This window comes from Micromesistius poutassou (assembly GCF_964030765.1).
Source record: "Micromesistius poutassou genome assembly, chromosome: 13".
NCBI classification, from domain to species: Eukaryota; Metazoa; Chordata; class Actinopteri; order Gadiformes; family Gadidae; genus Micromesistius; species Micromesistius poutassou.
This window is the reverse complement of record NC_140283.1, coordinates 10,008,212-10,024,408: the sequence shown is the minus strand read 5'-3', so window position 1 is coordinate 10,024,408 and position 16,197 is coordinate 10,008,212. Positions and strand designations below refer to the sequence as shown.

At 42.4% G+C, this 16,197-nt stretch overlaps 2 protein-coding genes across 4 annotated transcripts in view; one reads left to right on the top strand and one right to left on the bottom strand.

Annotated features, from left to right (window-relative positions):
• Positions 1-2,932, bottom strand: part of tbxas1 (thromboxane A synthase 1 (platelet)) — a 53,651-nt gene extending 50,719 nt beyond the window's left edge. Inside the window, exon 1 of the mRNA XM_084477592.1 lies at positions 2,849-2,932. The gene's annotated coding sequence lies outside the window, so the exon portion shown is untranslated. The remainder of the gene's footprint in view (positions 1-2,848) is intronic.
• Positions 2,933-3,993: 1,061 nt separating this feature from the next.
• Positions 3,994-16,197, top strand: part of hipk2 (homeodomain interacting protein kinase 2) — a 76,183-nt gene continuing 63,979 nt past the window's right edge. For 2 of the 3 annotated variants that reach the window (XM_084476740.1, XM_084476739.1), the window contains exon 1: positions 3,994-4,306. In XM_084476740.1, coding sequence (XP_084332866.1) covers positions 4,288-4,306 — 19 coding nt within the window. In that variant the 5' untranslated portion in view covers positions 3,994-4,287. Of the gene's footprint in view, positions 4,307-13,703; positions 13,799-16,197 lie in introns of those variants that run through there. The other variant, XM_084476741.1, reaches the window with a different exon arrangement.

The following is a 16,197-nucleotide window of genomic DNA, read 5'->3' as shown; positions in this document are numbered from 1 at the left end:
TCCACACGATCACAGATGTTTTTTTAGATTGAGCGGCTCAGTGGCTCAACGCGCTAGTGTGCTCACCACAGTCACTTGGCTCGTAGCAACCCAGGTTCGATACCCACCTGTGGTCCTGTGCTACATGTCATTCCCTCTCTTTTCAGAACCGCTTTCCTGTCTCTCTTCACTGTCCTGACCATAAAATATAAATATATATATATATATATATATATATATATATATATATTACATAGGATTCATAAGACTTTCTAGCTATTGAGTCACTTAGTCGCTTTAATGTATGCATGTTTGAAAATATGATCAAAATCTGAATATTGCCAAGAGCTAAGGTTAAATGTGTTTGTCAATTTAGCACCAGTATAAATTAAGTACTGTAGTGTTGCAGAGATACCCTGGCCTACATATGTATATTTTTGTCACAACGAATGTCCCATCATGATTGTCATTGTTTTTTTAAAGGGGATATATTATACCACCAGGTGTGAGTGTGATTAGCCATTACAAGCCGTTTTGAAAATGTGCCGCTTCTGACATCACAGGCGGGCGTGTCCTCCTAGATGTATGACGGATAGATGAGCAACGTTTGCTACAGTCCACTGGGTAGGCTGGTAGACTGATCTATCCAGCACACATCTAGGTGGACACGCCCACCTGTGTTGTCAGAAGCGGCACATTTTCAAAACGGTGTGTAGCGGCTAATCACATTCACACCTGGTGGTATAATATGTCCCCTTTAAGTGAAAATGAAATTTTTTATGGAAAAATTATCATTCCCACCAATAGTGAATAATTTCCCAATTGCAATATCTGTCAAAATAATCACAATGTGATATTCTTACCAGATCATTCAGCCCTAATGCATGTAGACCTATGTATGTATGTATGTATGTATGTATGTATGTATCTATGTATGTATGTATCTATGTATCTATGTATTTATGTAATGTGCCAGACATGTGCATGTGATGGGAATCTTGTAATAAATACCACATAGCATGGGATAAAAAAGGGCTATTTAACAAGAACATTGAAAAAGGACAAACAGTCCTTTTTCGTAACTGAGTGTGTGGCATGAATTCAACCACTTAATCAAATCTACTTCTCTCTGACCAGTTTCCAGGTGCAAACAACTTTAATTTCAGAAAAGATCAGTCTACAAGCTTTTTAAAACAAATTAAGCAGACCAGGGGTAACACAGCGCTGCTTCTCTAGTCGCTGAGTTTACTACTTAACAGTGAAAAACTGAGTCTTGACTCAATTTTCCACAGCAGGTTGGTAACGCACAATGTATGTCTTCAAGGACTGCTGACACAGTTAGTGGTCCTGCTATTCTAAGTGCATCCTTGATATAGCAGAGCTGTAGCAAACGCCTTCATGCAGGCCTGAGGGGGAGGATAGTCTGGCAATTCAACCCGCTACACCCACGTAGGAGCACGTTCGCAGTTCGTACTGGGCCAAGTAGTGCAGCGCATCACAGGAGTTGGAGATGCGGACACAGATGATTGAATATTTAACTGATTGCACGGGCCGGATAGAATTTGCCAGGCCCCGGGCCTTGGGTTTGACACATGTGGTATAGATCAGTGGTTCTTAACTGGTCTAGCCTCAGGACCCACATGTGTCGTTTGTCATTAAGTCACGACCCAAAAATGTAATGTTTGTCGGTACTGTCTGTACTGTTGGAAAACACTGAGAAAACAAAACGTGGAAACAATTGGGGCTTAACCAAATGAAATAGTAGGATTTGAAAAATGAATTAGCATTGAAACATTACTTAATTCATGGGCTTCTTTCTTAAGAGCAAGGTTTGGCACATGCTCAATAACCAAGTCAAAATGTCCTCAAGACCCACTTATGGGTTCACGACCCACGAGTAAGGAATCACTGGTTTGATTAACAACTAACTCTTAACTAAGCTTAAGTTATTAAAACAATAAACCCATAAATACATACAGATACTATTTCAGTTTGGTTACTGAAATTACTATTAACTTGTACAAGTTATTTTTAAAGATAACTTTTTTATATAAATCATATTAACTAAATCATATTAAGGAAGACAACAAAAAAGCAAAGTAGGCTACCTGACACATAAACTTGGGTAACAACTTTAATTCTAATCATTTTTTGGAGTTTTAAATTGTCATAAAGGATAAAAAATGTAAGTAAATGAAAAGATAGCATAGAGAGTTCACGCATATAGTGGTTGACATAAAAAAGAATTGCACATTGCACCTGTGCGATGTATGAATTACACATGTATGTTGGCATTGATTGGCTGATATGATATGTGTGTAGTATGAAACGATAGCTCTAGTAAAGGAGTAATATAATAGGGATATTATATCTCACACTGTCCATAATAAAGGTGGCTCTATCTCAATTTAGAATTGGAGATTGAGGTCTAATATACATAACTGGGGCTGACGCGCTCACAAATACAATAGCCAGGTATGTCTTTGATAGTGTCTAAACTATGTAACTTAATAGTTAATCCTACACTGAAGAGCATTTAGCAATGTAAACATACCAATTAGGGCAAACCATGTGGGATGCATGTAATCATTTTTGTTTCATTTAATCAGAACATCATAGTCCGTAATTTTAAATTTTTAAATCCATGTTTTGCTCTAAGGAAACTTCAGATTCAAATTAATTCAGAAAAAATCCAGTGATTAATGGGACAAACTGCACCATTGTGAATTGGCGACAACATTAAAGCAGTGAGACACTTTTGCACATAATAGCAAAAGGGTAGGAGGTGACCTCAGGCAGCAGACTCTTTTTTTTTGTAAACAGTATTTCGGATATGATGTGTCATGATGATATATTTGCCTGTTCTTACCGCGTTATTGATAAATGATGGTAACTGTTGTTGGTGACCCTGAATGCAGAGACATATTAATCCATGATGTAAACGCAGGGGGACTACTTCTTCTTCGTTTATGGTGTTTACTATAGGTTGACAAACCAACAATACGGACCATTACCGCCACCAACTGACCCGGAGGGTGGAAGCAAAATAAGAAATTAATAATATAAAAAATAGAATAAAGCATTAGTAAAATAAAATGTGCTAACATCGGACTACAATATTTAAAAGTAAATAAATACGTACTTTTTATTGTGGCAGACAAGGTAATCAAATTGAATGTTTCTATGTTTTATGCGCTGTAATTAAATGACTTAGTTTAATCAAAAACATATCGCAGGTTCGTTAGACAGAAGATAGAAATGTCGAAAGGTTGAACAGCTGTAGGCCTATTTGTCTTCAGCATTTCAGTATGGTGCTTGATCAACTGTTATGATCGCTTTTTAATGGACTATTTGATTAAGCCGCGAGTTGTTGCTGTGTTTGCACTTAATCATGTTTTAAAATCGCAGATTGGTAAATTACAGATTATTCACATTTGTGTGAGCCTGTGTAATCCGATTCCACTCTAGTACGGTGAAAATCTGATGTCGTCACTGTACTGTAATAGCTCTTGATACAGACATAACTAAAAGACCACCGCATCATTCAACCGGGGTGCACTTTACAACGCTACATGGGGGAAGAGAACATGGACTACTTGATGAACATGTTGACAGTTCCGTACCAGTTTAAAATGCAACCTGAACAATATGTCCATTGAAAATAAAACAACTGATCTAAGAAATGTATAGGTATTTTTGACTGAACATTATTTTAAGAGTTTGCTGTTAATCCTTCGATTATTGAAAATATTGAATTAACCGCGGTGTATTTCCTGTTTATAAATCATTTATATTGATTTTTCAGGATTTATTTTTTGACATAGGACTAGTAATGTATGCATTACGTTAAGAAATAATAATCACCCCAAACCCCCATTCTGTGACAAGGGCACCCCTTGGTGATGCGTTCTCCTATGCGATCGACTCGATCGGCGTTTGACTTAAACACTCGCTGTACGCCAAACTCGCTCCGCTCTGCTCTTACCATTGCAACTTTTGCAGACTCTACAGACATGTCGTACAATAGCTGAAGTAAACCTGTCATTCGGTTCATCGTTTGAGCCTCCGACAAATAGGTGATAGACAGGAATCCGTTGAAGGACATCCCCGCTGCTGTTTGGCTTTCAATGGCCTCTGATTAAAAACCTTGGATATGAGTTATGATCATTTTTCTCATTATTGAACTGGGCTAGTGATGCAGGAGACCGTGGCGACTCTCTCAGTGGTTCAAGATGGCAGATTTTTATTGAGTTTTGAACAGATAAATCGCTTTATTTTTTGCCATGAATAACAGAAATCTTTGCACCGATGGCCCCTGTATACGAAGGTAAGATGATTGCTTTTAAATCCGGACGCGTTAATGTGGAATAATTGAATATACACTAGCCTATTACGATAGGCGATTTATGCAAGTGATGCAGAGGAAACAGAAGTGGCGATGCGTTATATCATCCCCTCTTTTTGTTCAAATATATTTTTAAAACATGTTATTTTTAAGCCTATTTTTTTGTAAATAGCTTACTTGATATGCGTGCTAATACATGTCTAAATACAAAAACCACAACACAAAACAGACCCAATTTGAAAGCCATAACCACGATTTCAGTCCTAGATCTGTCTGCCCCTCAACATTGCGATGATTTAACAGGTCAGATATCGTATTATTGATGTAATGTACACCTATTGATACGATTTTGTTTAATTAAAGTCCATCATTGTAGTTTGCCTTATGATAAATGATCAGCTTCAAGATGATAGAAGGAAGTATCAAAAGAAGATCGTAGACCAACACACGTAACCCAGCATGTTATAATCGAGAAGCCTATATTTATATATCATGTTTTGATACCGAGCAATATATTTAGCCCTACCATTAGAAAACGAACGGTGTTATATAGGCTATCCTGTCTCGGTGTGCACTGTGGTTATTTGTATTTCATAGTGATTCAATCAAAGGGAAGCTTTATGCCTGCTCGATGTTGCTGCATTATGTCCCTGAATAATCCAATTGTGGTTTATATTGTTTATTATTGCAAGCGACTAGTCTAACCATGGCGAATAGCCATAGTAGCACTGTACATTTTACACTTAAGGTTAAGCTGTGGGCAATGAATTGATGGAACAGTAGTGTAAAACAAAGCAGGAACGCCAACCCTGTGTAACCCATACCAGTGAAGGATTTGATGAGAAATATGCAATTTGGCCAAACGCTTTCTGTCGTCGCATGCAATTAAGACATTCTAGGATGAGGCTATATAGTCCATAGTTTTGGTTGTTTATAGACTACATTCAGCAAGGCTCGTTTATTCTCCATAATTGTGTTTCCCTGGTGTATGCTGTCTTGACATTGCTTACCTATCGCGCACACAGTGGAAAGACCCTCGTTTCCACCCAACATAGAGGAAGATGAGACATGACAGTTGTTCTATTACGCGGAGCAAAATGGCAAACGAATAAATGACCCGATGTAGGTTTATTTATTTATTAATGTGTTATTATTACAATTGAATTCAAACAATCGTAGTATCTACTCTTTACTCCCTCTGGTGGTGAAACAGATAGATCATTGTAATGTGCAAAATCGGAGCCTCGCAACGTTTACTATAATGTGTAAATGTTTGGTCAATTGTAATCTGAGGTGATACGAAATGGTAAACCTTGCGTTAAAAGTTATAGGAAAACGCCAAATCATTTGCCACAAACAAAACAAATGGTCTGCAAAGGGATGTTGTTCGTATAACATCTGGCTGGCCTCTTTGCAGTCAAAACAGTGATCTGATGCTTTTCTCATAACCCAAACTAACATCCTGACGTGTGCCTGGTGAGCAAGGCAGGTCCAGCTGTCACTTGATTGTTGAAAAGCTAATATTCCCACACAGCACAAGCATTCCCAAACCAAGTGGGTGGTTCTGAGTAGGAAGCACAGACTACTATATTGTGACTGCCATGCATGTGAAGGGGACAGCGCCATAGCAGATTACCAGGGCAACTTCATGTGTTGAACAGTAGCCTCTCATGCACGGGTCAAGCAGTACAGCAGAGAGCATTTATTCAACAGTCGTTGGAGTAGAATGGACAGAGAATGACTCAGATGATGGCGGTGATGACAGGGACTGCAGCAGCGCAGACAGCTCTTCGCGATGCATGCCTAGACCCTTTACCACCTTTATGGCTTACTGGCCATTTGAACTGTGCCATTTTGGTTTATTTATGTGACAACATTTGAAACAAGGGACAATCCGTCCTGACCTCAGGGGCTACAGGGTGGGGGGACCCCTCGGGACCCCACCCCAAACACTAACCCTAAACCAAGAGTTGGCTGTTTCAGCATGCCGGCTGGAGAGTGTGTTTATCTCTTTACAGCTGGCAACAGATATAGAATAGGGGTTAGTTCAGTGCTTACATAGTTGTATGTTGGAGACAGTATATCCATTCTCAGGGCACTTCACTCTCTCTTTCTTTTATTTCTCCCTTTCACTTTTGGTTGCGGATACTTTAGTATTTTGATCTGCCAGTCAGTGCATGTATCAATATTTGATGTTTGGCAGTCTGTTTGCCTGGGAAGAGTTATGGAAATGGATTACCTGTCTTCACAAGCGTTTCTTGCAATATTCAAGTTGCCTATTTGAAAGAGAGACAAAAATCTAATGTTTAGGGATTTGTTGTATTGATTTGTTAAAGCATTTAGTTGGAGAAACTGAGTTCTTGGCAAAGGGCAGAACATGAGTGTTATGTGAAATGAGCTGAGCTTTGTGTGTGTGTGCGTGTGTGTGTGTGTGTGTGTGTGTGTGCGTGCGTGTGTGCGTGTGTGTGTGTGTGTGTGTGTGTGTGTGTGTGTGTGCGTGTGTTTGTGTGTGTTATCTACAGTCCATGTTAAATATGTGCACACGTGTTAGTGGATCTCTGGTGAAGACGAGGGATATGTGAGCTCTCTGATGTGTTGAAATAGTTCACAGGTGGGATCTGAGAAGGGGGGTGGGGGGGCGGGCGGGGGGCAGGGGTGGGGGGGGGGGGTGCAGCTTCAACTGAAATGACAGGTTAGAAGAGGCCAGTCTGACATTAAAGGACCAGGCTTGAATTTGGACATAATGGAAGACGGGATTTTCTTTTCCACAGAGGCACCTTTTTTATTCTCCTTTTTCTCCTTCTTCATCCTTCAGTAATCAGCCCTCCTGCGGCACTTGAGCACATCATTTACCCGGCTCCGCTCGCACAAAAAAGATGTTCGATTGAAATGTTGGGGAATTTCTTTTATGCAACTGTAATTTCTTCTCCTCGGTGCAAAGCCTTCTGTTTCGGTGCTGACTGGCGCCATATGTTTTAGACCTCCCTCAGTAAAACAACTCTGAAAGCAGCACTCTTGAGGTCCTCCAAGCGAGAGGCACCATCAGTTGCTGACATTAGTTCATTTTTATGGGAGCAAGGGTGGGAGGGGACGGGGATCTTAGCATGGATAGACGGAGCCTCAACCTTGTCGAGTGCTTACACAAGGCTTTTCCGTGTTGGCTGTTGTTCTGTATTGGAAGGCCGTTATATTCACCGTTGTTTTGCCCCCCCCCCCCCCCGTGTGTTTTAGTGGTTAGCCTGTGTTCAACCACTGCCCTTGACTCTGAGTGGAGAAATACACATTCCAAACACAGATCGCCAATAAATCTAGTTGTAGCGACTAATAGTTTCTAGCTGGACTGAAATAATGGGAAAAAAAGAGAACACAATGATTTTTCCCGCCAGGATCAATAAAATACAATGATGGCTTTGTGTGTTGTTGCTTAGTTAGTTACTGAGGTGGTTTTAGTTACATACAGACTCGATTAGGCTGTTCGTCCTCCCTCTATTGCCAATGAAATCCCTACATTACATCACTCCTATGGTTTGTCACATCCTAAATATCCTTTTTAGAAATGGGAATATGCCACATTATGAATGCAAGATGTGCCCTTAAATGTTGTTTTTTGTTTGCGTTCAGATTTTAGATTAGAAAGTAGAGTAGCTTTGGAAAATAATGACCTGTTTCTGTATTCATGTTTTATTACTCTGAATAACACATCTACAAAATAGTAAATCGTTTTTAAAGCGTATGACATATGTTGATTTTATTGGCTTTGAACACATTGGTTCAAAGGAGAGTTGTTATTTTGCGTCTTTGTAAGATAGAACTCAGTGAATAGGATCTGTTGGGCCTGTAAAGCTGTGATTACACAGTGATTCCTTGGAGCGTAGAGGCCATATTTCTATGCAGAAATGTGAATCAACCCTCTTTTGTAGAGGAGGAATATTTCTAATTGAAGTGTAGGCTTGACATGTATGCATGCTAACTACTACACACTGTTATCAGTTATAGTGTGTATATCAGTGTTTCAGTTGCCAACACTGATGCACACTTATGCACGCACGCACACACACACACACACACACACACACACACACACACACACACACACACACACACACACACACACACACACACACACACGCAAAGCAGCCATAAAAGCTTGGATAATGTAGGTTAGGGGTAGGTAGATGGCATTGGTTTGGTCTAAATGGTTTCGAGCCCCCACCACAACCACCACAATTGCTCCCACAGACCCACACCCACAAACACTCTACCAAACCAATACCCTCAACCAAGCCCTAACCCACATGATCTAAGCCCCCTGTCCTCTTGGACTTTGTTGTTAACCACATCCCAATAATCGAACGCCCCATACCAGCCCACCACCCTGCTGTTTGTGCACATTGTCCCCGACCTTAATCCTATTGTTTGTGATAATGTCCCCCATACCAGTCCATTTGACATGGCACTCTCTGGAAGAGCACCGCAGAGCTGACCGTGGCTGTATTTATGCTTTGGCTCATTTGGCCTCTTTTAGCTTGACAGAGACTGGGGAGAGAGAGACAGAGAGATCAATGAAAATGGGAGGGGGAGATAAATAAAGACTGGGTAAGGCAAGCAGTATTTATAGAAACTGACAGATAATATTTAAAATCAAGAAGAAAAGAGCAAGAACCGTGTAAGGGATTGAATTTCAAGAGCGGTATTTATTATTTGTGTGTGTGTGTGTGTGTGTGTGTGTGTGTGTGTGTGTGTGTGTGTGTGTGTGTGTGTGTGTGTCTGTGTGACATGTATGGTAGGCTCCCTAGTTGTAAAGCCTGTCTCTGTCTCCCTCTCTGTCTCTCTATCTTTTCTATCTCTATGTCTCTCTGTCTCGTTCTCTCTGGTTCTCTTGTTCTCTCTCTTTTTCTCTTGCTCTGTCTTTCTCTTTCTCTCTATCACTTATTCTTTCTCTCTCTTGTTCTCTCTCTCACTCACTTGTTCTCTCTCTCTCTCTCTCTCGTTCTCTCGTTATCTCTCTCTCTAACTTTCTTTCTCTCTTATTCCTCTTTCTCTCTCTCTCTCTCTCTCTCTCTCTCTCTCTCTCTCTCTCTCTCTCTCTCTCTCTCTCTCTCTGTCTGTCTCTCTCTCTCCCTCTGTTTCACTAGAGGAAGTGAGACAGGGGCTGCTGTTATGCTGGGCCCCTTGGCGGCACAGATGGCTGCAGGTACACTGCTACGCTCGGCCGATAATCAAAAGACTTCAAAGGCTGGACGAGCGGCCAGGGCCGTTCCTCTCCATGGCCAGGGGGGGGCCAGGGGCACCACTCGGTCGAACGAGGGTACGACACTAAAGCCGTGGCGAGGCGGTCAGAAGAATCCTCAGCCATGTGCCCTTGTGCGGCTCTCTCTTAAATCTCGCTAAATCTTTTTTTTTACTTTTTTCATTTGCTTATTCACATGAGCGAGCACTGCCTTTTCTTTGCTTTACTTTCAGCTTCCTCTCTCTGCCTGTCCATTGATATTTCTCTCTCCCTCTCCCTCTCTTTCTCCTGGCTCTCTCTCTCCCTCTCCCCACTCTCTCGTGCTCACTCTCTCTCTCTCTCTTATCACAATATAGCTGTAGGATAATATTGTTCTCTAACTTTCTTTCTGTTCTTTTCAAAAACCTTGTCTATATGATAGGTCGAAATATGTTGAAATATCTACACATTTCAACACCTGAGCACACACGGGACGCATTGAAATTATGGTTCACTCGCTCAATTTCCTCAAACAGAGAGTACACTTGCACAGTAGGTGTGAGGAAATATACAGTTTAACGCAACCCATATTTATTGTATGGTTTTTATCGTTCCCCTGTGTGAAATGCAAAACCGTAACCTCGGGATTCCTTGCCTATGGAAATTGTGCTAATCCAAGCAGGCCCTCCCCTCTGTCTTATCTGAATAGCACTAGAGGATGAAACACCTTCCGCATTCATCTTCTGTGAGTACTGGATGAATGCAGAGAGAAGAAGAAATCGTGGATTCAACTCTGTCATTCTAATCCCAGTGCTGCCTTGACATGAGCTATGAGATGTTTTCATCTGAGCTGTGCAATTCAGATCTCATGCCAAGAAGATAAGAGTGACAGCTAATCAAAGTTATTCCTTGTTTAAATGTGGGATACACACAACATGGAACATAGAGAACAGTTATGAAGTATAACAGGAATTCAGTGTTTCTTTCTTTCTTTTGACGATTGCATTTTTCATCTTATCAACCCGGACATCAACAATAATTCCCAGTTGGATCAGTTCAGTATAATTCCAAAGCCTGCAGGATTTTGTAAACATACTATTTGATAAAAAACATCTTTATAAAACATGTGTGACTATTTAAAAGAAATAACACAGATTGCTTCAATAGAAACACCTCACTTATTCTGACAAACCAATCAACCGTACGAACCCGATGCCTGGTCGGTGTATCGTTAAGTCGTGTCTGGAAATACACAATGATGCAGGATGAGGATCTGGTTTTAAGAGTTAGTGGACAGGTGCTGTGCCACATGAAAAACAGGTCTAATGTCCTTTACGATGTCATCGTCGTTGGCCTCAAAGGCTCCTGTGCGTCGAAGCTAACCAGTGGCCTGGCTCGGTGGCCAGACTTTGAACTGACCCCCCCCCCCCCCCCTCTAAGTCAGCCTGGGACGGCCTGCGAGAGGGTAGGAGTAACGCACAGGGAGGCAGATGAAAAAAAAAAATGCACACTTTTCTTGCGGAAAAAGGAGGGAGGGAGGAGATTAATTATAGCTACTGCCCCCCCCCCCCTCCATTTGCAAACATGTGTCTATGGCTGACTCCCACCCTAAGTACCCCCCCACACACACAAAGAGAAGTTTGGGCTGATGGGGTGGCTGTGTGGAATAAGTGTGTGTGTGTGTGTGTGTGTGTGTGTGTGTGTGTGTGTGTGTGTGTGTGTGTGTGTGTGTGTGTGATTCCAAACTGGAGGCCAAACAAGAGGTTTTTCAAACCCCACAACGTTTAGAAGGGCAAAAGCAGTGTGGAGGTGGAGTGGAACAGATAATGTGGATGTTTAATCAGGCCCTTGTGATAGTGAAGAGCGGCTTTGGCTTAACCAGGAGTAAAGGGTGTTACCTGTGTCTCTGTGTGTGTGTGTCAGTGTCCTTGTCTTTAAAGAAAAGGATTCTTGTCTGCTAGATACATAATAAGGCAAAACCCATTCCTCCTGAGATCCACACACACCCTTCATACACACAACACTATCTTTCTTGAAAGCGTCCTGTCTCTTAGAAAGGTCAAAAAAGGTGATCTTTAGGCATGGTGAATTCCTCCCCCTCCCTTGCTGCTAGGCCAGGACCTTGGTGTTTCTGCCTTATTAAGCCCCTATAGGATCCAGACGGCGCTCCTGAGTGGGAGGGCACCGATTCACAATCCAAACTGGAACTGAATGGTGATCTACTTTTGTCATTCAACTCTATCTAATCCCTGGTCTATTCCTCCATTGTGGTATGTATCGGTTTTTGTCATGCAGCCTCCATTGAATAAATTCCTTTCATTGTGCCACTGTTTCTCAAAGCCTGAATAAAAGGTGCGTGTCATGGACTAGTGTTATTTGGATTGTGTGCAAGGAAGCATGACTCTTAGCTCTCGTTATTCTTTGGTCCTCAACGCGCACACCGGGCCCTTGTGGTGTCATGTCGTCGAGACAGTTGTGGGTGTAGCTGTGGGGCTGCTGGGGAGACCGCTAGCCCCTCTCCCAGTCTGGGTGGAGGTTGTTATATGTGAGTGTAAGGCGGCTGTAAATAGCATCCCTGAATCAGGAACAGGGGTGTTGCGACGACAGGCCCAATATATTACCTCAGCTCGGCTCTGTGAGTAAACAACCCTCACCAACTGCCATGCGGATGACACGTTGTCACTTGGATTAACGATGACATGCTTATTTACTAAATTTGTATTCAACACACAGACACACACGTGCAGCATGCAAATGAAGAGACCTCCCTGCTTGTGTGTGTGTGTGTGTGTGTGTGTGTGTGTGTGTGTCTTTGTATCTGTTTGTGTGTGCAAATCGACACAGTAGGTACAAATGGAGAGAGGGTCAGAGAATAAGTCAGTAATCTAATAGATGTACAATTGCTGGATTGGTCACCTGTATTATTGCCGAATCCCCCATGCAAGGCTTAGAGGAGGGGGGCAGAGAAAGATGGAGGGGGAGAAAAAGCAGCAATACATTACTGTGGTTTAGAGGAGGGAGATCTATGGCCCCTCCAATGTCCAGAGCAGCAGCTTCACACGAGCAGTTAAAATATCACAAACGCCTGCTGCTTGGCCAGGCATGCCATGTGCCAACATTTACTTGTATGAGATCGCTGAAAGGACAGGGCGTTGTGGACGTTGACGGGGGGGGGGGGGGGGCAGGGGGAGGGGGTATGATGTCTATAAGCGGTGATATAACATGGGTAGCACAGACGGTATGCCTCGCCAAGGACAAGGTTAAAAAAGATTAGGGACTTCTTCTGTTACATCTTTTCTTCCTGTCATTTTTTTTAGTCTCTCCTTCCCTTCTGTCTGTCTCTCTCTTTCTCTCTCTCTCTCTCTCTCTCTCTCTCTCTCTCTCTCTCTCTCTCTCTCTCTCTCTCTCTCTCTCTCTCTCTCTCTCTCTCTCTCTCTCCATGTATGTGTGTCTCTCTCCCCCTTATTGTACCCCTGTCTCTGTCTCTGTCTGTCTCTCTCTTGCTCTATCATTTTTTGCACAGGCTCTCCGGCCTCGACTGATGGGCCCCTCCCATCACTTATCATGACCAAACACACACAGGCTGGCCTTTGTGTTTACCCTTGCCATCAAAACATGCTTTCCATTCCCGGCTTCTCCCTCCTGAATCTTTATCATCAAGATCCAATTTGTAGCTTTTTCTGTTTGATTACTCTTTTCACGCATTTCATGGGTTGTTTTTTCTTTTCATCCCAAAAAGTCTCAATCAAATCCTTATTGTTCGCCGTCGATGTTCCTCAGCCTTTGTGTTCTCCCTCTAGCATGGAGAACAGACTGTTTCTGTCACTGAGAGGTTTTTTCAAGTGTTGTTCCATCCACCTTTGTGGCGTTTTTTTTAAATTTTTTACTGTTTTTTGTTAGTTCAGAGAAAATGTCCCACTTGCCGTGTGTGCTACGAATCCCAAATCAGAAAACAAACATGGTTTTTTTCACGTTGTCCTCGAACAGAGCCCCGCGTGATATGGACTTTTATGTGGACAATGAAAAACAAAAAAAAATAAATTGCTCACGTGCTCAGTGTAGTGCTTGCATGTTTGTTCAGCGCGACAGCTCGGCAGCACTCTAAATGAGTCGGCTTGCTGCAGGGTAGAGGCTTGTTTTGACAACATGGCACCCAGAGTCCCGGGTCCCTGAGCACTTGGGCTGGTTGGACGGGTTCATCCTCGGCGGTGAGGGTTCAACGGCCGGCCAAGAGCTGTCGGGCAACGGCCGGTTCCCAAATGGCTGTGAGTTGTGCTGGAGGTGTGATGTTGGTGGGGTTGATGAGGGGGCTTTCGTTGCAGCCCCTCTAACCGAGTGAATATGGCTGTTTGGAAGACACACGCAAGACGAACAGTTAAGGAAGAGAGAGTGTGTGGCCTTTTTGTTGACGTATTCACAGACACACATAAACATGTAAATAAATACAGCTTGTCTACTTGGTTACACACTCACTTGCATAGCGCCCGCCTCAGTCAGATCAATTTTAAAGTTGTTGTTAAAAAAAAAGGTAAGTATGTCGGTTTGTTTCGAAAACAGGATATTTTATGGGATTTAAGTATTTTTAGGCATTCAATACATTACATAATTACATCATAGTTGCTAACTCACACCTGTTTTACAGTTTGAGCGTAATTCAAGCAGTTTGCCTCCAATAACAGCTGTGAATTGAGCCTTTCATAGGTGCTGAATTGTATTGGTTTTGCTAGAGACTACCAAAACCCTAGTACTGTGGCATCCCTGTTGGTGGTGATCATGAATTATTCTGGCTATGTATTTTTACACTTTACTTTCCCCTCTCTCTATCTTTCTTTTCCCTCATAGAATCAACTTGCTATGATCCCATTATTTTTATTCAAAAGGTAAAGAGCAACAGCTCAATAAAAACATGCCCATGATAATTATGTTAGCAGGGGTTAATCTAATTCAAAAACTCAGAAGTTATTTATTTGTTTGGAATATATCGGCTGATTTAGTTGCCTGATTAAAAAAAAAGCTAGGTTTTAAAATGAAGCAATCAAAAGAAAAAGGAAAAAATAAAGTTCCATTTGTTTGATTAAAATTCTGTTTTTGCTTCATTCAATTTGTTTGTTACTTTTTAGCCTTGATCTATAATTATATATTTTTGGACTGGTGAGGAGAAAGAGATTTGATTGGTAGAAAATTAAACTTCAGTCAAATGACTGCGAATAGTGTGTGTGTGTTGTGTGTCCACCAGCGTGCACGTGTCGTGCGTATGTGTGGGTGTTCATGATGCATTAATTTTCTTGATTTTGTGTTGGCAGACCAGGGTGCCTTGTTAAAGATATATGAGGAAAACATCTTGTGAGTGTTGTTGTGACAATCTTTGCTTTGACTATCCATTTCCACAAGTCCTCTGTTTCATCTGTTGGCCCACAGAAAAATATATACTGTTAAGAACACTCTTCTTCAAAATTGTAGTCAAGAATATTGTATGGTTTCCATGTTTTATATCTTCATATGCTACTGGTTGCTCTGCCCACCTTTGTCTATGCCATGCAGTGCACTCAACTGTCAACATAATAGATGTTAATGGAATAGCGGAAGCATTGTGTAAAGTGCTGTTAGCATGTCGCTGCGCTTACATGATAAGCACAGTGGAGAGTGGCAGCTTATCAGGTGTGGTGTGTGTGGTATCCCTGCTTGGCCCTGTCCTGTTTGCAGTACTCATAGTGAGAATTCATGAATGGCAGTCAGCACTGCGTAGCATAAAAATATGTCCCTTTGAATCATGGTTCCTGAATATCCATAAGCCAAGGCTTCACAGGAGTATGCTGTAGCCGTTCCTCTTCAGCCTATTCTGTATTGCTTGCTTTCCTTCTCCCTTTTCTCCTTGTCTTTCTTCTGGTGTTTTGTCCCTCTGTGTGAGCCAGGGGCCATAGGGTGCCCATCTTTGCACAGTTGCTCCCCTCGTGATCTGATTAATAACAAATCCAACTGGAACATGGACTTCCCGACCCTCCCGTCCCCTTCACCCCTCCATACCACCTCCCACCCCCCCCCCCCCCCCCCCCACCGAGTTCTCACTGGTTCAGGGTCTTGTTCATTTGTCCCAGTCGACGTACTAGTGTTTCTCACACAAGCTGTTTTATGGGGACACTTAACATGTGCATAACAGGCTGCTTATCTCGCCACCGTCGTTTCTTGTGGAGATAACTTTTGCATCTCTCGTTTAGATAGTGCACTTTACTGTTCTCCGCTTCGTCAGAAGGGAGGCGCGGGAGTGCGAGACAGCTGTTGTGTCACACGGAGGACACAGGCATTTGTTATCAGCGGTGTGTCTGTGTGTGTGTGTGTGTGTGTGTGTGTGTGTGTGTGTGTGTGTGTGTGTGCGCGTGTGTGTGTGTTGAGTGTGATTAAACGAGATGCAGAACATATGCTGTATAGGTCTAAGCACATGTTGTATCTTATAACATATATCACTCTAAAAAATGACATTTACATGTGGGCTGACCCCTGAAGTGTGATCTCACGACGTGGCCCGATTCACACGTTGGCCTTCTGAGAGGAAACAGGAAGTGGCACGTTGACACACCGCCTGCTGATGATGATTATGCGCTTCTTTATCCCCTGACCGTCCGACCGTTGCGGCGGGATGGCTACATCACGTCCTGTTGTTAGGTTT